This window comes from Mytilus californianus, unplaced genomic scaffold (genome assembly GCF_021869535.1).
Source record: "Mytilus californianus isolate M0D057914Y unplaced genomic scaffold, xbMytCali1.0.p SCAF_7, whole genome shotgun sequence".
NCBI classification, from domain to species: Eukaryota; Metazoa; Mollusca; class Bivalvia; order Mytilida; family Mytilidae; genus Mytilus; species Mytilus californianus.
The window spans coordinates 40,097,054-40,121,889 of record NW_026262723.1 but is presented as its reverse complement, the minus strand read 5'-3'; the positions used below and the strand labels follow the sequence as shown (position 1 = coordinate 40,121,889).

At 32.0% G+C, this 24,836-nt stretch overlaps 1 protein-coding gene across 1 annotated transcript; it reads right to left on the bottom strand.

The window, feature by feature from the left end:
- Positions 1-16,299: 16,299 nt before the first annotated feature.
- Positions 16,300-21,113, bottom strand: LOC127708086 (NADH dehydrogenase [ubiquinone] 1 alpha subcomplex subunit 6-like). Its single transcript, XM_052212902.1, has 3 exons — positions 20,926-21,113; positions 17,806-17,921; positions 16,300-16,508 (listed from the first exon to the last, which is right to left on the bottom strand). The coding sequence occupies exons 1-3, from the start codon at positions 21,062-21,064 to the stop codon at positions 16,380-16,382; spliced, it is 384 nt and encodes a 127-aa protein (XP_052068862.1). The 5' UTR covers positions 21,065-21,113; the 3' UTR covers positions 16,300-16,379.
- Positions 21,114-24,836: the final 3,723 nt, after the last annotated feature.

The window sequence follows — 24,836 nt, the reverse complement described above, 5'->3', positions numbered from 1 at the left end:
GAGATGTAGGATGTAAGGAATTTTAACATCAGCGCTGCAACCAATTCCTGTTTTCCAATAGTTTTCACAGCTTCTACAGAAGGGAATTATCAGTTATGCTTCAGTATACATGTTGCAATGCAGCATCACAGGTCTTTTATTTATATTGATCCGGGGAATCAAAAGAAATGGATTATCTTACTTTGGATTCATATATATCTTGTAATGAAGTTGTGTTCCATAACATAGAATAGGTCAACATGACCTTTATTTATCATTTGAGGGACCCAGTTTCAAATCTCAGATTCAAACTTCTATACAGGCACACATTAGTTAGCTAGTTAACACCTGTGTTGAAGTAGGACAAACATACTTTTTACAATTTACTGATTCATTCGAGTTTACATCAAAGTTTCTATCACAATAGCTGATGGTCACATGGGGGCCTTCAACAAGGAGATAAAAGGTCACACCTCACAGCAAGTTCAAGACCTCCCCTAGCACGGGTTTGAGGGAAATTATTTGTTAGATGTCAAGAATGCTATATTAGTGTATTGAAGAACAAAGTTGTGGTGTAATATCAACAAATGACTATAAAAAGGCACAGAAGAGATAACAATCACTAACATAATTTCCCACGACTATCTCATTGTAAAAGAAAGAAACAATATAAACGGAGAGACACAGAGCTTATCAAGATAATTGATGGATAGGTGAGCATTAATATGGCAAATAATTTAAATGGAATGCATAGCAATTCAGATAAATCTCTGATATATCTAAAGATTTAAAATAATATTTCACTATAAGCAGTCAGTTAGGTTCAACTTTGTCAAAATTAGCTAAAAGATATTGCTGATGTAGTATGTCAATAATTCAACCTCATTTGAATCCCTATTCAGGTGACCTTTAATTTGACCCTTAGTTAGAGCATTTAACAAGGGAACCACCAAGAAGAACCTTTCTGTTTAATGATGTGTCTCACAGAAAATCATTCTTATACAGGAAAAATGATGATTTAAATATTTTTTTAATCTTTGAAATTAAATCAAACAGACCTAGAAAAATCCATTACACATGCTTGTCTTTATTCATGTTTATATCGAGGCATATGACCATCAGTCTTAGATGGTTATCTCAATGTTTAATCAAAATCTTGATACATCTTATTGAGTCCATGCATAGTTTATTGTTACTTTTGGACCTTTTTGTAATTTAGACAGATGTTTTAGTATGGACCATATCGGTGAACCCTAGTTGAATTTGCCTTTTTAGCTATGCTTTCTTTGTGTGTGTTCCAATTAATGTTTTTTTTGTGTGTGTTCCAATTAATGGTTTTATGGATGGTTACACCTTAGGATTTGCTGAATCAACCAATTATAAATTATGCCCATGGATGTTATGACTTGTAGGATGTGGTTTGCGCTTGTTGGTCGCGTGGATCCTTCTGTACAGTATGCAGTCATCTGCAAATAAATGAACTATTGATGACTGTACGACAGTTCGCTGATAAACAGAAGGAACATAATTAGACAGGTGCAGTGTGAGATGTTTTACCGTCCGCAACAACTCTCTGATTTCTAGGGCATAGCAAGTCCCTGATCATCAACTGACGTGTTGACCCGATGATACCATAGTATTGCGCTTGATAGAGTAATCTCTCATGAGGAATGATCAATGTTCTCAGCCAAGTCCTAATTGTAAGGATGAGTTGTGACTCGCAGGAACAGTTCTTTCTAAATCCATGAAGAGCGTTGTTAAGGATGCCATGGATTTCAAGATAATTTGCAATACTACCGCAGATTATGTGTTCTATGATCTTAAATGTGACAACAGACAAGGAAACTGGACGGTACTAGTAGTTTACGTGATTTATCTCTTTTCTTGAAAATTGGTACGACAAAGGTTTCTTTCCAATCTGGTGGCATGGTGCCTTGATTGATTGATGCTTGAAAGAATGTTGTAAATGCTTCTGCCAGGTATAGCGCAAGCTCTTTGAAAATTCTTGTTGGGATCTCATCTGGACCAGCTGCTTTGTGGATATTTAAGTTAATAATACTTAACTATTTGAGAACACCATTTTCAGTTACGTATAATTTGTTCATTGTTGGATGTTGACTCTGTCCTGGTATAAGGGATGGTATTGACTCCTAGCTCACTGGTGTTGAATACTGAGGAAAATTGGTCGTTTAGAATATTTGCCTTTTTGTTCATTTTCTGAGTATGTGAGTCCATCTGAATGTTTGAGAAGTGAAACTCGAACAGATTCGCATTTTTAATAAATCCTTAGAATCTTTTAGAATTTGCAGATAATCCAGGTTTGATGATGTCGTTAATGCAGTATCTATATGCCTTCCTACATTCTTCTGTGTTGAGCTTTTCAGTCGATGGCATCTGTCAATATAAGATTTTCTTTGGTCTTTCTTGGTTTTTCAAAGCTCCTCCATCATCTGCAGCTGTCTTGTTAGTTGTTTGATTTTCTGGTTTATCCGTGGTTGATTAAATCATCAAGCTGACATTTTTGACGGTACTGTTTCTTCAAGTATGGTAAGTAAGTGGGATTAAATAAATTTTGTTAAAGTTGTAATATCAGTGTCGATGTATACGATATCTTGGTTAAGGAAAGTAATGTTTTCTCGCATTGGATTTTGACGGTCAATGATAGATTGTGTTTTCCAACATATATAAGGTAGATTTATATCTCCCTATCTCCCCTATGCCAAACTACTGATGATCTGTTCTTTCTAATCCAGTTGTCCACTGTAAATTTAATTTTCTTCATGTATATATATATATATATATATATATATATAGCTATGTCACTGCTATGTGGTCTGTAGATACTACCAATGATGAGCGATTTGTTGTTATGTAGCTATATTTTAATAGATATTGTGTCATTATCTATGTATACAAGCTCACATATATATATAGTCTGATTTATTTGCGACAAAAATTCCCTCATAGCCATCCCATCTATCTTTCCTGTATACTGTGACAGTGTACCCGTCAGGGAAGATCTCAAAGTTACTGATTTTACAATGTAGCCAGGACTCTGTATCAGAATAATTTGGATTTGCTGAGTCTAATAAGTTGCTATTTGGATTTGCTGAGTCTAATAAGTTGCTAAGTTCTTTTTTGTTTTCAAAACTATGAAAGTATACAACTAGTACCTTTGTATTCCCAGGTTTGTGGTAGTTGCTCCTATCTGTTCTATTTGTTTTTATTGGAGATTATGTGAACACTGGTGGTTCTGGACTCATAGGTACATTTGATTTGTATAAATGTTCGAAACTATTTGACGTATTTACCATAAGACTCAAATTAACTCGATGAAAAATTTAAGCCACAGGAAAGCAGTGCAATGAAATAATTTAGCTTGCTAGAGTATTGTTTGCAGGAGTTGACATGTGCATGCATTCTGCATGGTACCACTTGCTGCAGTCATCGCATTCTACCCTTCTGTCATTCCAAGTTATTTCTTTATAACATATTGACAAGGGTATTTTGGAGCCCTGGGACCAGGGTTTGATTCTATATTAGAACCACTTGTTTGAAGTAGAAGGATTAGGTACAGGAGTGTGTGCTGACCTGGATGTTTGACAAGTCTGATGTTGTTTTGTTTTCGACTACTAGTATTTACCAAGAATTTGATACTGAGCTCTATGGTTTAATTTTCATTAGTTTTATTCTCAGATGTTTTCGATTTATCCGAGACATTTTGTATATAAACATTTGGTATACGTTCGATAAAATCTGGCAAGAATTGTACGCGTGAGAGCGCTAACAATGCGATTTATATCTATATATTTAATATTACCAAGGGGCATAACTCTTTAAAAAAAGTTGACTGGAAGTGTTTTTATTCTTATAAGTTTATCATGATTTATGTCCTTTTGAAAAGACATTTCATTCTGTTCAATACCCACTTGGTCATTCTTTGTAATTGTAAAGTCTGTTACATGGTTTACTGCATTGACACCACAAAGTTTTGTGTCTGAACCAAGTCGAGCTATTTAGACCATTTGCTGTTTGTCTTTGTACGTTTATTTTAGAATTTTATGTTGGTGTGGTCTTTTATACTGTTAAATATTTTTGCCATTTGGCACTGTGGGTTCATTTATTTTCAAGGATACCAATTTGCTTTACCAATTAAAGTGGATTGAGGAAGCGCTTTTCTGGATTTACCTCCACCAGGAACGCTCAAAGCCGAATATTTGAAAGCCAAGGATGTATAAGAACCGAAACAGTTCAAGAGCTATATGACCAAAATGGATATAAAAAATGCGAAATCCATCTTCGGTCAACTTTGTCCGAGGGAGTTGAAACCTTAGTTTCTTATATTCAACTGATACGATATTGATTACGTGGACTTAACAAAGTGTGTTTATAAGCCTTTAGAAAATGTGTTCTTCGTTGATCTGAATTAGTGGTTTACTTATACCCACGAAATCCACAAAAAAGGGTATCCCATGAATAATAATGAATCAACAGTAATTCCAGGTATCCATTTTAGTTCACCTGACCTAAAGGGCCATGTGAGCTTTTGTTAGTTTTTGGCTTATACCTCAAAGTTAAAGCTGTAATAGCAAAACTGACAATGTAAAAATAATCAACAGGTTTAAAGGGACATTAGCTGTCAAATTCATGTTCACCGATTTGACTCAAATTCTTATACATAGTATATTATTTAAAACATACTTGAACGTATATCCAAATTGGACTCAGTGATATGTATCAGCATTTCGTGTTAATCTTTATTTTAGTCTAGACGCTATCTAATTAACCATTGATGTGACCTACGAAGACTGCCGACGGTCATATACCCGATATAAACATAAATATTAGGGATGTCAACTCGGTGAACAATCACTAATCGAGCACTCGTTGGTTTTATCGAGCGATACTCGAGTACTCGCTCGGGAATATATCTACAACACGGAAACACAAAAATACGTACTTTATATTCTGTGGTTTGTTGTTCAACGGACGAAAAACCATAAGTATCTGGGACAAGGAATTACACACTATGATTCATAGCTCATTACCTATAAGTACTAACTAAGTAAAACATAATAATCTAATCAATATAATTTAATGAACATCTATTTAAAAATTATAACAAGGAAAAACCATATCAAAAAATAGTATTTGGTAATCGTTAAGAAAACACATTTATTGTTTACAAAGGCGTAAGAATTTATAACTATTCACTGAGAGTCATCAGAGAATGCAACACATTTGTTTTATTTGGAAACATTTTTATGTCAACTATTATTGGGGACAGTCGGTTTTGCACTTTGTTAATTATAGTTTTGCAGGTGCTCCTTGCAGACGAGAATATTTGCTCTGACGGTACCGATGTGACGGGATGGCTAAGACATGTTTAGTTTAAAGTGTTGTTCTAATCGGTGATGCCTGTTTAATTATCCGAAAGAGCTCAAGAAGATCAATTTTATATAAAGAAGACAGCAATATTCTAACAGGAAACTGATTAGCCTAGTATCGTTTTGGTACTACCGAGCGATACTCGAATACTCTAGTACTCGTTGACATCCCGAATAGGTATAGATATAGATAGACAGCGAACACGTGCAATTGGATTTTTCTAGGTCTTTTTGAATTCATATAATAGGTTGAAAAATATGTTAATCATCGTCTTTACCTGTATAAGAATGAGTTTTTGTGGATCGCATCAGTCAACCAAATGGTTTACCCTTATTTCACTTTCAATGTTGATATTCTTTTCATTTTGAAAGCTTAACACGCCTAGTTTATGCGTAACCTATCTCTAGCTAAGGGGTTAAATTGAAGGTCACATGAATACGGATTCAATGAGGTAAGATGCAAGTGAATAATTCATCAGCGATGTTTCTTCGCCTATTTTAACAAAATTGAACCAAACTGGCTGCTAAAACGAATTATTATTTCACTATTTCTCTTTCATTAATGATTGAACAACAAAAAAAATCGTTTAATGCGTGTTGTGTCTCGTAGCTAATGCCCCTTTCAGATCTACTTCCTATTACATTTTTTGATGTATCAAATTTGGAGTTATTGCTCCTGATAGAATATTGTTTAGGTTGTTTTGACTGTTTTTGGTTATTATCTTGAAGACTGTTATAGATAAAGAGAAGTTTTAAACAACCAAAATGTTCAGCAAAATAAGATCTACTAATAAGTCTCGGGACCGAATTCATCATTTGATCCCTTATAAGAGTAATTGCTCTTGAAATACTATTTTTTTCTAAATTTTCAATATTTTTTTTCAATGTCTATGATAGGTAGAAAAAACTTTGAGGGGCAAAAATGTTCAGCAAAGAAAAACCTAGACCGAAAATGACAACTGATCCTTTATAAGAGTTATTGTCCTCCAAAAAATATTTTTACCAAGTTTTTTTAGTTTTTTTTTTAGAAACTATGATAGCAACTTTACATGGCAAAAATATTTAGAAAAAGTAAGACCTTCAAATTAATGAACATGGCTGAAATCGTCAATTTAACCTTTATAGAAGTTATTACCTTTGAAAGACGTTTTTTCCTCCATTTTTGTAGTTGTTTGCAGGAACATTGACAGAAAGAGAGAAACATCAAACATAAAAAATGTTCCAAAAAATAAGACCTTCAAATAAATCAAATGACCGAAAATGAAATTCGTCCCTTATAGGAGTTTTTCCCTTGAAAGACTTTTTATCAATTTTTGAGTTTTTCGCAGATTGAAACTTTGATAGAGGGAAATTTCAATTAACAAAAAAGTTCATTAAAGTAAGTTGTACAAATAAGGCATGACCAAAATCGTCAATTGATCTCTGAGAGGAGTTATTGCCCTTGAAAGTTTTTTACCTTTTTTTTCTTTAGTTTTTTGCAGAAACTATGATAGATAGAGAGGATCTTTAAAAAGCAATAATATTCAGCAAAGTAAGACCTAAAAATACGGTAGTGAATTAACAAAAACTGTCAATTAAACCCTTATATTAAAGAGTTATTGTCCTTGACAGATGATTTTTACTATATTTTATTAGATAGAGAGGAAACACTCATTGCTATACATTAAACAGGAAAATAATCGTTTCTGCAAGATCTACACCAACAATTCCAGGTGAGAGAATCAGGCTCTTAGAAGCGCCTCTTGTTGTTAGATTTACGTTAATTTTATCTGTAATATTCATTTCTTTAACATCTTTCGGAGCTATTTTCAGAAAAAAAAGACTTTCTGTAAAACTCCCATCTATCTTATTAGTACTTTATTGACCTTTATAACACTTATCTGGTCTACCTATAAGGTGAGATTATTAAATATACTGTGTGAATCACCTTATTAGAGTAACAACATTCAATTAGATGGTACTGGTCAACTTTATTTTCTGTAATCAGTTTGGTCAGGTGGAGAAAAATACTAGGTGAAATGAATGCAAAATAACAGTGTGGACTGTTATTACTGCCATTCTTCAGTGGCAGATCTAGAACTAAGGGACGTCCATCGCCATAAATAATCAGGAAAACTGCAAATCAAATAAACAAAATTATGAAATGCATGAAAAGAGCAAAAATGGCCTGAAGTGGTGTCATGGATGATAAGCCTCTTTGCCCAAATCCTTAGATCCAGTATAGTGCTATTGAAGACTGATTTATGTCTGCTTGTCAAACATAATTATTGTTATAAAGTGTAAAACTATGGAAAAAAAAAGTGTTTATGTACATGAGCTCCATTTGATGAAGATGTTTAAGTGAAACACACCAGCTTTAAAACCACTGTTTGTATGAGACCAATCTGTCTTGAAATAAAGTTGAACTCATCAAATGAATTTAGAAACAAATAAAGAGTTTGACATATTGTATAGACAACTGTCTATTCTTGACGACTGTATGTTTGCCCTTCTGATTTCTTTAGTATTTTGTGTTTTTGGGTTGCTGTCTCATTGATGTGTTGGAGTAATAAAAAATTGCATCAAATTACTGATGTTTTCCTACAAATTGTATCATTGATTCACCTACAAATATTACCATGTAATCCAACTAAATATAACTTTGTTTAACTTTAATTTGGTATGTTTGAAAACAAAACTTGGAAAACAAAAAATTAAAGATTAATGCAAAGTTATAGATATAATTAATGCAAGAGGGTGGTCTTTCAGCAATTTGAAATATAATGAAATGTTGGGTGTAAATACCGGTACAGTGTATATATGAATTAACAGTACAGTGACCCCCCCCCCCCCCCCCCCGACACAGTGATCCTAATTTATCCACATGTTATATCCTATATATATATATATACGGGTAGTTAATGAACAGTGCAATATGCTTTAAATTGATCTACATAAAATCAATGTATTTACCTATTATCATAAAACGTGTAAAAAATTGTATTTGAATAAGTTTAAAGAATTTAAATTCTGAAAGTCAATAATAATTCTTGACATACAATAGTTATGTGAACTGCATCTGTCTATTTTTGTCTAGATTTTACAAAGTAAGGAAGTAAAATCCGGCAGACATATTTAACGAATCAGTATAAATGGCATGTGGAGGGGGACAGGTTCCAGTTTTCTGTAGTCTTTGTGAGGAGGAAACCAAAATAAAATGGAAGTGCTTAGACTGTGACATGCTCATGTGTGATAAGTGTAAAGAGAAAATGCATATGAAATTCAAATTTGCCAAGGATCATGAAGTCATTTCAATTCAGCAAGTGAGGCTTCATTATGAAGAAATAGATTTTTCTAATTTAAGCTGCAGAAACCACACAAGGCAATCATGTGTGATGTTTTGCAAATGGTATCCGGTCGTTCCGTCCCCAAACTGATCCGGCCCCAAGTCGATCCGGCCCAAAGTCTATCCGTCCCAAGTCGATCCGGCCCACGTCGATCCGGCCCAAAGTCGATCCGGCCCCATAATAAAATATGAATAAACTATATTGACTTTGGAGGATTTTTAACAGTATAAATGGATTTTGCAAAAAGTATCGATGATGGATGACAACAGGTAAGTGAAGTATTGGTGTACCAGTCAAAGAATTATTTTCAATCGATACGAAACTGAGTGTGATTGTGTCTGTTTGTATAGCAGCTTCAACATATTAATATGAAGTTATTTTCCATGATAACTTTGAATGTCATGGCGATTTTTATTTTATTTAATTCACACACAGAATAGCTACATTTCTCAATTTGAGAAGTTTTAAGAACTTAAAACAAAAACAAAGTTTGTATGTATCAGCTTGGGGATCGGCTTGTACCGTTGTGTATGTAACTATTAATTTTGTTATTACACAGGCTGAAAGACTTGTTAAGACCACAGTCAATTGAAAGAAAATGCTAATTACTGCTGATTAATGTTGATGTCTGTTGATTGTACTAAATTCTGTTATATACGTTTTTATTATATTTATACCCAATAATCTTGAAAACTTGTAATGAAAACATAATCAACCTACTTGTTTTATACTCATCTAAAGAAAATATTTGTCAAAGGCCATTTTTTTTACCGTACACCTTTTACATTATAATAAAATTCATAAACATTTATGAATTACAATTAATATATATCTTTATTTTTATTCCTTATAAATATATTTTTTTATTGGGGCCGGATCGACTTTAAATATGGGCCGGATCGACGTTGGGCCGGATCGACGTGGGACGGATCGACTTGGGCCGGATCGACGTGGGGCCGGATCGACATGAAACCTTGCAAATCATGTGACTGTTTAGTATGTCCGCTATGCATCTCTGAAACCCATAATGGCCATGGTTTGGTACCAACAAGAGAGGGATATAAAATCAATATTGATAAATTGAAGACTAAACAAAAGAATATCATTACTAATATAGAGGAAATGAAGAAAAGAAAAGCAAAATTGATGTACGTTGATAAGGCTGAACAGTTTAAATTTGAAAATACCATGAATAAAATGGAATCTCAGAGAACTGTATTAAAGAAAGATGTCGATAAACACATAGATAAATTAAAATCTGAAATTATGAAAAGATGGAGAGCTCTTCATCAATCTACCAAAAAAGAAGAAAATGAAGCGACACTGCTCATTGGGAACATGAAATCCAAAAATTCAAAAGTCGATGAAATCATTCAATCTGAGAATGCTGAAAGAGTCTTTGTGGATGGTTTTGGGTTAGTTAATGTTATGGAGGAAACAGTCATGTCATATTGCACGATGTTTGATTCAATTCCAACCTTTCTTCCAGGACAAATAACTGCTTTTAACATAGGTTCGTTAGAAAATGCTTCTACTAAGTGTGAAATTAAAAGTATTAAAAAATTTGACACTGAAATCTCTGATGTTGCTGTAATGACATCATGTTCTGAAGATGTGTTTTGGATATGTGGCCAGGACATACTACAGAAAGTTAAAATAGAAGGGGGGAGTTTGAAGATAATCGATAAAAAAAACATTGAAATATTAGGTATGGCATGCACACAGTCTAAAGATCTCCTTGTGGTTGAAAAAGAATCATCTGTAGTAAAACAGATCAGTAACCTTACAGGAGAAATGACTGATTCTAATTACAAAGTTAAGGATTTAGGGCTATCTGCTATTCATGTAAATCCAGATGGAAAAGTCACTGTTGGTGCTTATAGTAGTGAAAAAGGCATTCTAGCTACAGGAAGACGAGTTGTGATAGTAATGGATAGAAGTGGAAAACATGAAACTACTTATGAATATGACAGGCAAGGCAAACCTATATTTACATTGATTATTAATATAACCAGAACAAAGAATGGTAATATCTATGTTGTGGACACGTTATCCGAAGATGGGAGAGGTAGACTTGTAATACTGAGTGAGGATGGAGATGTTCTTAATACCTTCAGTGGTTTGTTAGAAATAAACACAAAGGAAACGAGTGACTCAGACTCAGACTCAAAATCGGATTCCGACTCCAACTCCGACTCTGACTTAGAATCTGAATCAGACTCAGACTCAGTCTCTTTCAAACCAGTGTGTGTAATCACTACTCCATCTGACAATATTATTCTATCAAACTTTGACAATGGCATTTTATTTTTTCTAAACAGTTCTGGGGATTTAATTTCATGGTATGACACAAATAAGATTGGAATATTTAATCCCATTTGTTTTTGTATTACTGAATCTGGACATACTTATATAGGGTGTTTAACATCTGAAGACAGTAGTGAAAATGCCAAACTATACGAAGTGGCTATTTTGTGAGTTAAAAACATTTTAGTTCATTTGAGAGAAGCTAGATTCTTTTGATACTAGTTTATAGTCAGTTTTTGACTTTGTTGTGATCGCCTTGTAAATAAATATGCTTCTTATGTTGTACTGTTACACCACTGTCCCATGTTAGTGGGAGGGTTTGGCGCCAACATACTAGTTTAACCCCGCCACATTCTGTATGTGCCTGTCCCAAATCAGGAGCCTGTAATTCAGTGGTTGTCGTTTGTTGCTGTATATCTTTTTTTTTGTCGTTCATTGTTTTGTACATAAATCAGGCCGTTAATTTTCTCATTTGAATTGTTTTACATTTGTCATTTCGGGGCATTTTATATGCGTTATGTTTTGTTTTTTTTTCAAAGCCGTACGGTGACCTTTCAACTTCTATGTCCTTTGGTCTCTGGTGGAGAGTTGTCTCGTTATCACATCTTCTTCCTTTTATAGTATGATATGGGTTATGACATAAACATAGTTAAATATGTGGGGACATAAAGTTAAATTAATCAAAAATGCACCTTGGAAGTTCGTTCATCTAATAGAGGTCATGTAAATAAAACCTTAACCATTTAAAAACGAATATAACGTCCATTCTAGTCAAGACAAGTTGTTTTAAATTAAGGTTCAGAAACACCAAAGACTCTAACAGACAATATGATAAATATTCAATGTCATTTACATATTTTTAAAATCATGATATTTTATCATATAGATCGTCATATTGATGTACCCTCTAATTTGATTAAATTGTATCTGGTTATTTTGGGGGAAAATTATTTTCAGTGAAGAAAAAAACGTAAAAGGTATAATACAGACATAAACTTTTAAATCTTTAATATTTTAGTATAAGAAGGACCACCTTCGCCAAACACGAAAAAAAAATTAGAAAAAAACTACAGGATAAAGTTTTAATTGCAAATTTAAAAGACCATAGATATACTGTTCCCAGAAAAGACTAAGATGACAATAAAGTGTCTTCCAACAAGAAAAAGAAAGGACATAAAAGTGCATTTATACAGGTCACTGTATATCGTTGTAATACTAGTAATGTATTTCATCTTAAAGAGGAAGTAGTCACATATGGGGCAATCAAAAACCTTAATTCGATAAAAAGATAACACCATGCCAAAAAAGAAAAATAACAGTCTACAATCACTGTAATACACATATTGCTTAAAATTGAGCAATACGAACCTCATCAAAAATCAGGGGTGAACTCAAATGAACATCTAAAGGGTAAGCAGATCGCACTCCACTTTAAGGACATATTGTTTTGGCTCTTGATGATATTTTCCCTCATCATCTTATACCTTATTGATGTGAACTTTTAAAATATATACCAAGTTAAGGGTTTGGACTCATATTTCATAGGTCACTGAACATTAAAATATGATAGTGTGAGCATGATGGTCTATAGACGCATATTCTTGTTATCAAAGGTTAATTAGAAGCCTTTACGTGGCCCTCTTTACTGTTTGACATTTGTTGTTGTTCATCCGTCATCATCCGTCCACAAAACATTCAAACATTTAATTTTCTAAAATCACCACATTGACCCAAATGTGGCCTAGTGTATTGGTACATGTAATAAATATGCCATTCAGTATTGATATTAACTTTTTCATACATGATACTTCACATTTTGTAGCTGGTTCTGATGACCAAGATGTAATTTGTTAGGATGCTTAGATTGCACTTATAAAAAAAAATTATGGTTTTGTCCAATACTGATTTTTTTATTTCTGGAAGACTAAACCATGCGTCCTAAGCTGATCTTCATCTGGAACGCTCAAACCCGAATATTTGAAAGCCAATGATGTGTAAGAACGGAAACAGTTGAAGAGCTATATGACCAAAAAAGTACCTTAAAAATTCTATCTAAGGTCAACTTTGCCTGAGGGAGATAAAACCTTAGTTTCTTCATAACAATGACTTCATTGTTAATTAATTGTTTAAGTGTCAATAATCAGGAAGATATTCTAACAAAAGAGAGGCAAAAGATACCAAAGGGACATTCAAACTCACAAGTCGAAAATAAACTGACAACGCCATGGCTAAAAAGAAAAAGACCAACAAACAACAGTACACAAAACAAAACATAGAATGAGCAACACGAACCCCACCAAAAACTCAAGTAAGCTTGAGATAGAGTTACAATGTAACTAACTTTGTTATTGGATTCAGCAGATGTGAAGAGAAGGGATAAAAGGCATTAATCGTCTGTTATCTTTCACTAAAACTTCAAATGACTTTTTAAGGAGTTTTGCCCTTAAATGACAATGTTTGGCTAACTTTATGTTTTTGTCTATTATCTCAAAAACTATATCAGATAGGTAGAAACTGTTTCAGGAAAACATGACAACAGTTAACAGCCTCTTGTTATGTGTTACATAAATCTATATATAGTTTTTTTCTTGATATGCAAATCCCCCCACAATACATAATCTTCATTAAGACATTTAAAAGGTACCGTACTTAACTCCACTACACACCCCAAACAAGTCTCAAACCAAATATGAAAGCTTTACCTAAAGGACCACATAAACAATTTAAGATGAGTTCTGAGTGAAGACAAAATGGTATTCTAATATGACGTTCTTCAAACGCTTTGAGTACTCATCCGTGGTAAAATACGAATATGTTATATGTCAGCTCATCAGAAACTTCATAATTTATTTGGGTTGTTCCAATCATACTCCCACGTTGTATGCAGCCGAAAATGCTTTTTAAGAATGAGATACCCGAGGTCAATCGGTTTGTAAATGAAGTCAAGGAACAATGAAGACAGAATATAAGCATTCTACGGGAAAATGCACCAATGTAAAATGAAAGTCATCAAAACATGGAAACATGAACAAACAATGATAAAAATTTGTCCAAAGGTCAATACAAGTAAGATGATCATTCAACTACATCCAAACATATCTCTAAGTATGTTATTGTTCATTATTTAAGCAGGTCACTAATTCAGTTTTTTTTCGTCTTTTACATCAATATTGCCAGCGAGTTCAGTCACGGGAAGAGCAAATATGAACGCATCGATTCAAAAGACTTGCCTCCATGAACTATTTCTTAAATATAAAATACAAAAGATTCTTTCTCCAAAGGGATATAACTCTAGAAAAAAGTACAGTAACATTCTATGAGCATGAAAATTAAAAAATACAATTCTTCCATTCAAAAACAGTACACATGCTGAAATGTCTCGATTGCTTTACTTATCATGACTAAATCTATGTTGAAAGTCTGTAATATGAATGTTTTACAAGTATTACATACACTTAACATTATCAATGATCCATGTAAATGGGGTCAAGGTCAAGTGAGCACTGTCTGATGGAAATGTAGACCTTGCAAGGATCTCATATACCAAATATAGTTATCCTATTACTCATAATAAGTGAGTATTTTAGATGACAAAGAAACTATACATTTTTTCAAGCAGTTGCTGTACCATGAAAATGAAGCCAAGGACAATGGACATATGACAGACAGAAACTTTGTGACATAAGACATCTGAATACTAGGTATGTAGCATCTAGACCTTCTACCTTCTTAAATATAAAGCTTTGTACAAATAGTTAATGCTGCCACCAACACAGCATTGTGACCCTTATTTCTTGCATTCTGCCACTTTTGTAGCAGGTAAGACAAAATGTTACATACCTGTCAACTGACTCGTATCCTGTGTGTCACACCCTAGAATTTCACCCCATACCCTGTTAAATAACCTAGGAATTCGGAAAATGACCTGTTTTCACCCAGATTCTTGAGCCTTTAGACTGATTTCATAAGTGATTTTCCTTTGAAATACAGTCCAATTCGTTATTCTTCCTGGACAGGAAGTTCAACTAGCTGTGTTAACTGTCAAATTAAGAGACCCATTAAATGGATACGGGACATAATATGTAGGACCAATTTCCTCTTTGCCTATTTTATACAGAGGGTTGTTACTAAAATTATTGTTGATGTTGTCTTTTATGGTTATGAGATTTTGTCATATTACTGATCAAAATATAAATGCTTACAGATAGTTCAAATTTGCTATTTTGATAGATTATGCTAAATGTGATTGTTCAAGAAAATACAAATATGAAGAAATTAAAATAAACAGAATTATATCATGTGTGTATCTATATAATGTCTTTAAATACAAATTGATTAAACATGTAAAATTCGCAATTAATAATCATCTGAAACAGCAATGTGTAGGCTGCATAACATTTAATGTTATAAATACTGTCAAATGTTTTGGAAAATCTGAAGTATATTATTGTAATGATTCAATATTTAAATTCTTCTAGGTTTCAGCTAAAAATTTGACCCTGTGAGTGGAAAAATGGGGGCAGTGGCCATACCTTTTTGTGGTATTTATGAGGTTTTAACAATTGTTTACATTATCAAAGTGGCTGCATTTGTTGCATAGAGAGACCAAATTGGTTTCAAGAGAAGAATTAAGATATTGGTAACTTTTTTCCTGCAACTTTAAATCAGAATTTTAATTCAATTTGAAAGTGATTTAAGTTAATGCAGAAAAGGAAATTAATAACCCAAAATGTTGATAGTTATAACAACTCAAAGCAAATAATAAATGTTATTGTCAATCATAATTTATTTTGTTAGACCTTTATAAATAATAGGTAATAAATATTTACACATTGCCCTATGATTTCTGGAAGAATCAAGTGTAAAATTGAGCATACTTAAACCATAAACTATATATAATATTTGTATTATGAACTAGCCTGTAAGAAGAAATAGTTTATCAAAATGAGGTTTCCTAAGTTAAACAATGTGAAGAATGTAAAAAAGCTTTAACAAAATTCATGTCAGTTCTAAAATATGATATAAAATTTAAGTTTCATGTGAAGAGAATTCTAAAGAAATCATTTAAGCAACAACTTTTCACAGGCATCCATAGGGGCTGCATTATTTCTGACCATACTTAAAATGCTTTGTTTTCCAGTAGCCGTCTAAATTGCTAACCCTTCTCGCAATCTGCCCACTTTTCAGAACCTTCCAACTGATACATTATTAGTTCTTGTCCTGAATTTAAAAACAAATTTTCAGTGGAGCGATCAATAACAATCTTTGGCCAAGTAAAATCAAAATAGAAACAAGTCAAATTAAGCAAGCATCTGTATTTCTCTCAACTAAATTCATAAAATAATAATATATAAATTCAAACATCCTACAGGAAATCTCATCACTGATGTCCCTCATAAAACTTGGACAGAAAGTCACTAGGTTTAGCGTTCCAAGTGTCTTTAAAATACATCATCACATGATTTCTTTGTTTCCATATGTTACTGATCTCTCGTAATTCCATTTGACCCTAAAAATGATAAAAAAATTAATTAAAATTTCACAGCTCTTAACCAGCTTAAAGGCAAAAAAAATTATAATAACGCAAAATTTCTACATATCAAAGAAAAGTGTTCTTTAGGAATGTAAGCCAAAAACATGATTGTATCAGTAATGAAACCTATAAATTCTTCACGTCCTTTGTACTTTTGTTGATATGGCATCATAGAAACTTTTTAATATGTGAATTGACTGGATTTTTATAAACCCAACAATTTTGCAATTGTCAGAAAGTTTCTTTTCTTTTTTAATTTAATGACTACTAGAAATTGTGTTCCTGTTGTATTTAAAACAATGCTATAAGCTGAAAACCATTTTTCTCAGTATCAACTGGCATTTTCAATGCAAAGTATCTGATGGCAGGCTGGATGCTTTTGACTTCCTCTTTTCTTTCAAACCATGAAATTTGGACTAATTTCTGTATTTTTTTTTGAGGATCTGCTTTACTCTTATGACAAGCATGAGATATGCATTAATTCATCTTTTGAGTAAAAAGATTGTGAGTAGTTGGCAGGTATGCAATTATCTAATTTCAAATAAAATTATATTTTGTTTATAGCTCTTCCTTGTTCAACAAAGGTTTGGTTGGTTTGTTTGCCAAGCTTTTTAGAAAGTTTGCTCAAGTAAAGCAATTAATTAAAATGAACACTTGAAGAAAAGAAAATTGTCAGAGTTTCATTATGGTTAGAAAATACTGATATTTGATTGGACAAATGATACATGTAGTTCAAAATATAAATCAATTTTAATGGCAAAGAATTTGCCGTTTCTAACAAACTAGACATGCACGTAGTTCAGTAGTTGTTGTTGGTTGATGTCTGTCATATTTGTTTTTCATAAATTGTTTTGTTATAAATTAGGCCGTAAAGTTTCTCAATTGAATTGTTTCATATTTTTCATGTCGAGGCCTTTTATAGCCGACTATATGGTAGAGGGTTTTCTCATTGTTGGAGGCAATACAGTTGCCTATAATTGCTTACATCCACTTTATTTGAACTTTGGTGGATAGTTGTCTTGTTGGCAATCATACCACATCTCCTTATTTTTATATTAAACTAAAAAAAATGTGTTGTGCATGATATTGGTAAAGAGCTCTTAAGACTAAAAATCATCAGCAAATTCCTGCACTTTGGTTGGGTTGTAGTTTCTTTGACACATTTCATGGTTCCGTTCTCAATTCTACATTTAAGGCATTAAGACTAAACAGTTCTTTGAACTCATTTAGGCAAGAAAAAAAGTTTAGATCAGCGAATGTTCCTATGTTTTACCTTAATAACTAACAAATCAATTGCTCGTATATCATTGACATTCTTATTTTTCAAAAACTCCTCCTTGAGTTTATCCCTGCAATCTTTTTCTGTTAGCAGTAAATCATATTCTTGCACTGAAAATAAAAAAAATATTTTTCAACATCAAAAAAACTATTGCAGAGATAATTTTTTGCTTCTTGTACACATACCATGCATACAGAGGTGATTTTGCAAGACAAAATTGTTTCAGGTTTAAGAATAAAGGAATGCAATCTCCTAAAAATCATTTTTTTATAGTATCTATTCATAAAGACATCTGATAACATAGAATAATCTCATCATTTTATGTCAGTCAATGTAATGCTGTTAACAGTTTTGACGATTGGTGTGTTTAACAACCATCTTGACTACCTTAACAGGCCTCTCAAGGTCTTTGGATGGAAATAACCTGGCTTACATTTAGTTATTCATGTACAATGTATTATTATCCAATGAAAAAATGGTTTAAAATAATTTAGCTCAAAACTCAAACTGTAATTTAAGGAGGACAACTAAAATTAAATTTACATGAATCATAACCAATGGCCTTCCCTTTTTAATATTAATGAATAACTTGAAAAGTACATTCTATTGCAACATTCAAATATGATCTTCAACTTTGTCAATGCAAACTTGTTTTTCTTTGCATGGATAACTCTCACTACTTTGAGACTAATAACAGCATATGGGTGTTATCTCTTAGTATCGACACCATAAATGGGAAATTTTAAAACTTACCAGGGGTTTATTTTCACTCATTTCAAGATTATGTTAAAATTACAAAAATTATCCCCTTGAGTCAATTCTCTCTTAAAAGAAGTTTAATTTCAGAGACAAATTTATAAATCCTTGGGAACAAGTTTGGTTCTAAAAATCACGAAATTTAATCCCTGTGAGACTCTGCTAAAATACTACGATACAGTATCTATTTTACATGAAAGATTTGTTTTAAAGAAGAAAACGGCTGCAAGGAAACGCATTTAGGGAAATATTAAGAAAATTCTGTTGTTTTTTCCAACAATTTTCTGAACATTTAAGTCTATTAATTTGTTCTGTAATTATCTCTGGTAAAACTACTTAGAGACTATATTAATTAAAAACATTGGGGTACATTTATGCTCATTTTTCTTTGAGGGGACTTTAGAATATACTCCAGTTTCATAGTCTGTCACACTGAGCTTTATATAACTGTTATAACTTTAATAGCACTAAGTAACACATTAACAATAAATGTTTATGGCAACATAATACAGACAAACTACAATAACATATGTACAACGAAGATTTTATCATGAAGGAGTGACAGTTGATAAGTACGAAAAAAAAAAAAAAAATAAAATAAACAAGTACATTTTGACAATGTCAGTTTCTCACCAACCAGCATTCATTCAAACAGTTAACAACAATATTTGATACTGTTGGGAAATTACTATTTAGAATTGATATAAGCAAGTTATATGATAAAGAAAGTAATTTGTTGTTCAATAGAACATTATTTAATTTTTAAATGAGGTTATCTCTCAAATATTTATATAAAGAACATTTTTAAAGAAAATGTAGTTCATCTTCAATGTCTCCATTGTTGCAGCAAAGACATATCCTACTCTGCTTCAGTATATTTAAATATCGCCCTCTTTCAACAGATAAAGTATGAGCACTTATCCTTAATTTACATAATGTTAATCTGCCACATCTGGATTTGCATTGATCAACATATGACATGCGTATGAGGGTCTTGTATTTGGTTTATATAGTACATTAAGGATATACACCTCTGAGGAGCCAAAAATTTCTAGAATTAAACTTTTTTTCTTAACCTGATTTTTGGGTTTATATGACTGTTAGGAAAGTAACTGATTGAGGAAAAATCATATGGTGGTGCACTTCTTTTTTTGCTACAGCCATCTGAAAGTATCCATTTTTCTGATTTCCCCATTTTTCACCAATTTTTACCCATTTTTGAGCTATTATCATGAAAAAAATCACAATTTCACAATTAAACTTTTTTTTCATACTTTCACTTAAGGTAAAGTGGACCAATCTGAATAAATTTAACTGAAAAAAATTATAGGTAGGTGTTCATATTAGAAAGTTTTATAAAATTTTGTTGCTTTTTCGTGTCAAATTGACCATGCTGTCAATTTTGTAAATTAGGGATTTTTCTCTTTTTTTTTTAGAACAAAAAGCATATTATTTCAACTTCTTTGTTATGAATGATTGAAAAAATACATATCTAAGAACTTTGAAAAGAAAAAAATGATATGGGATGTACATACTTTTGGTAAAATCATTTCTTTATCCCCTTACCTATTTTCTCAACATTTTGGCTGATGACACTTACCATATTGGTTATAAAATTTGAAAATTTTATTACTCAAAAACTATTTATTATAAGAACACATTTTTCACAGAGTTGACTAGTTTGATTATAATATTTTTTTATATTCATTGATATTTTCCACTTGTACATGTTGTATCACATGTTTTGGAAATAATTCCCGAACGAGATTTCAACAAGACTAAATATAATTATTAATAAAGTAAATAATAATAAATACTTTATTTAAAGAGGGTAAAATCAGTTAGTACAATACTAAAACCTCAGAAGAATACATCCTTAAAGAAGTTTAATTTTTCATTTTGATTGATGTCAGTCTCTTGCTTTTGAAAGGCTGTATCTTTGATTCTCTCATGTCCAAGATGTTGTTGAATAAAATTGGATACCCTGCATCACAGTCGCTTGAATTTTAGCAAGGATTTGTATAGTAAGTCTTCCTATACAAATCCTTGATTTTAGTGATAAAAATATTTTAAAAAAAGTTTCTAAAAATAGTGAAATATATTTAAAAAAAAATTTTTTTAATACTTTTATCACTAAAATTCAAGCCACTGTGCCTGCATTTATCATGCTTTTCAATAACATATGATCAAATCGCTGAATTATTGGAAAATATCATTCTTCATTGACAATAATATCTTAGTGTAAATTAGATACAGCCATTCGGGGTAACACTCTCAAGGGTATCTAATACTAACAGTAAACTTTTATACTAACAGTAACACAGTTACAGTACTGACTATATATCAATCAAGGCTTACCTGAATATGGGATTTGCCTGTACCATTGTTTGTAGAGATTAAGTACACGGCGTCTTGCATCCGCTTTGTCAACTGATAATATTGGCTTAGCTCTTTTCAGACCCTGGCTTATTGTTTGAGTGGCAACCTTGGATGCCATGACCTCCGAAGGGTTTGGATTTTTTTTTTTCGCAAGAGTTATCTGTCTGTGGACACTCTATTACTCAAACCTGCAACGGAAGACAGTAGATTTCCGAGTCATAAAACTACGAAATTAGTCAGTCAACTCCTTGTTTCATGAAGATCCATGAATACTGGATTCTATTTTATTTGGTAATATTCATTAATATCTAGTCACAGTTGAAACTGCCCTATCTTCACACTTGACAGTTGCATTTTTTATTTGAATACACTGAAATCAACTGTAATTGTGAACTGTAAATTGCGGATAAAATAGGTTGTTAACTCCCCTAGTAAGACACGCTAATAGGTTCTTTCATGGTAAGCTAGTTAATAATATTTCAAAATTTAAATGTAAAAAGGTATAGAATGAGAAATTTTACTTTATTTTAAAGTTTTAAAACAAACAAGACCTTATAAAGTATCATTTTTGAAGTATTTAGTTTTTTTAGATACTTTTTTTCTTGTATTATAAATTTATATTTAGTTTTTCAATCAACCTTGTGGAGATTAGCAATACGAACTCTCATAAAAACCGAGAGATTTATTTAGAATCCATTCCTTCGAAGAAGAGGGAATAACATCATATATCATGCTATAATACGAACACTGTGACTAGAGTAACTTTACTAGCGGAAAGCCTCAGATAATACTAAAGCCATGTGGAGCCCCATGTCACTTCAACTTGATTCCATGTAGCTTTTACATCATCCCGTGTCAATATAATTTTACCTCATTTAGGATTTACAATTGTGATGTCTGGATAAGAATAGAACTCTTGTTCGACTGTTTGGGTGGGTTTTATCCCATGATAGTCAGACAACAATAAGAATTACATAATAGATTATACATTACAAAGAATTGTACAGTTGCCGCAAAGCGCTGTACACATACCTATTTCTAGCCTTGACAACGAGTCATATTCCAAACTACAAAATCATTTGTGATGAAAAAATGACTTTGCTCAAATTGCATAGCACTTCGGAATGTGCTCGTGTAACTACGTGTATAACTATGATCACGCCATCTAATACGTCGAGTTCAGTAGCAGACGAGGAATATATATAAAAGTCTTAAGATGTGTGCAACGATAGTTAAAGTGTTTACTGGATTGAACGTAGCGACCACGACATTAGATAAATAACACATAGCTGAGATGACGATAAAACATATTGTTAACCCGAGAAAACCAAGATTTACAATGTTTTTTCTCGGGTAACAATCTGCTCTATCACCTCACACATATGTGTTAATTTAATTTACTATACTAAATGTTCTGTCATTCTTGTCTTTTAAATTTTAAATTGAAAGTTATAAACTATGACTTCACTGATGTACACAGAGACTTATACTAGTTTTATACAAGTGTACCATATATCTCTAATTTATTGCTATTTTACGATTTTTTCCTTTGATCTTGCTGACTGATAATTTCCGTTCTCAGCGGAGTCGAGTGATATGAAAATTATTTTTTTGTTTTATCGTCTGAAATAAATTTGAACATGATAATGATTTTTGCTATCGCTATTTTAAGAAGAATAAGAAGTTCAAAACGTTATGTACATTAACCGCGCGTAACGTAGCACGAAGTAATCCCGACATTTCAGAGGGGAATATGATCCTCAGAATGGAATATGAAGATTTGTTCAATGACACGTGGGATAGTTTCAACCAATCAAATATTGATTAAACTATCAAATATGTTTAAACAGTGAAATAATAATTAATATTTTATGTTCAAGGAGTAAAACTAGAGGCTCTAAAGAGCCTGTGTCGCTCACCTTGGTCTATGTGCATATGTAACAGTAAATTTGGGCCGGTAGTAAAATTTGTCCGATAGACTTTTTTTCCTAGTTAATCAAGTCCATGACCGTTATTTTACTAGGAATTTAAGTCCCAGGACAAATTTTCCTAGGAAAATAAGTCCATAGCTTGTAAAATATGTCTGGCACTTATTTTCCTAGGAAAAATTGTCCTAATACTTGTTTTTCCTGTAATTTTTATTATATTTTAAAATTATTGAAAATAAATAAAACATTTTCTAGTTAAGATTGGAAAGTTTCATTATTTTTTTCCTATTAAAATAAAAGGACATGGCCGGACGTTATAACCTATGCATGTTAATGACACGGACATGATGTCCTAGGAAAATTAGTTTAGGGACATAAATTTTATCAAAATATAAATACACAACTCTAAAACAATATAAAAACATAACATTTAAATTTAACTTTCAAAATAAAGGGAATGGACGTTTTTACCTAGGAATATTAATGACATGGACATGATTTCCTAGGAAAATTAGTCTGGGGACATGAATTTTATTAAAATATTAATGCACAACTCTTAAACAATATTAAGACATAAAAATTGAATTTCCATTGTTAACATGTAAATAATTTGTTTCATTAAAATTTTACTTTTAAAATAAGTGGCATGGACGTTTTTACCTAGGAATATTAATGACATGGACATGATTTCCTAGGAAAATTAGTCTTGGGACAAACATTATATTAAAAAAATTGATCCACAACTCTTAAACAATATTAAAACATAACATTTAAATTTACCTTTTAAAATAAAGGACATGGACGTTTTTACCTAGGAATATTAATGACGTGGACATGATTTCCTAGGAAAATTAGTCTGGGGACATGAATTTTATTAAAAATATAAATACACAACTCTTAAACAATATTAACACTTAATATTTAAATTTCCAATATTGTTTAAATGTAAATGATTTGATTCATTAATATTTTTCCTATAAAAAAAGGACATGGACGTTTTTACCTAGGAATATTAATGACATGTACTTGAATTCCTAGGAAAATTAGTCTGGGGACATAAATTACTAACATCGGACTAAAAATACTAGTAAATTCTGTAACCATGGACTTTTCATACTAGTAATATGTGTCTGCCCGGACATATTTTACCAGGACAAATTTATCTCTTACACATATTCAACAAAGGACACTCTCCTACATTATAGACGAGAATAGAATTCATGACAAAAATCTCTGTTATGTTGATCTTGTATTGCTTATCATCTAGTCTGTTTAGTTTCTCTCTATCTTCTTTAGTTTTTTCTCAAAACACAAAAGAGGGTAACAAATAAAAATCCTCATTTAAAGCAAATCACTCCAATTAAGAGTGACAGTCTACTAACTATATCGGCAAAAATTTTACTTGTTATATATAAAGTAGATCTTGACTTGCTGATAATTTTTGTGATTTAAAGTGTCTATTTATCTATTATAATTGTTTATATATTAGGCAAAACGCAAAAAAAACCAAAACGGTGAAAATCGTGATTAAAGGGCAATAACTCCAATAAGAAGTCGTAAGACGATTTCCTCCATATTGTCTTAATTTTAATTATAGATCTTGTCTTGCTGATCATTTTTGATATTTCGAGTTTCTATCTTTTTATTATAGTTTTTAAGATATAAAGCAAAGGCGCAAACAATTGGTAAAATCGTCATCAAAGGGTAATAACTCTAATAAGGAGTCGACTGACGATTTCGACCATGTAGACTTATTTGTAGAACTTCTCTTGTCTTGCTGATCATTTTAGCAATTTAAAGGTTCTCTCTATCTATTATAGTGTTCAAGATAGAGAAAAAAAGAAAAAAGGTAAAATTTGTCATTTAAGGGCAATAACTCCTGTAAGAAGTCGTCTGACAGTTTTGACGTATATGGAGCTCAACATTCTGAACAATTCTGCTCCTGTCAGATTTTCTCTATTT

Coding starts and splice junctions, on each gene's coding strand:
- LOC127708086 (XM_052212902.1), bottom strand. CDS start 21,064: ATGGCATCCAAGGTTGCCACTCAAACAATAAGCCAGGGTCTGAAAAGA. Junction 17,922..20,925: donor CAGGCAAATCCCATATTCAG/GTAAGCCTTGAT, acceptor TTTTATTTTCAG/TGCAAGAATATGATTTACTG. Junction 16,509..17,805: donor TTGATTTGTTAGTTATTAAG/GTAAAACATAGG, acceptor TATCATTTTTAG/GGTCAAATGGAATTACGAGA.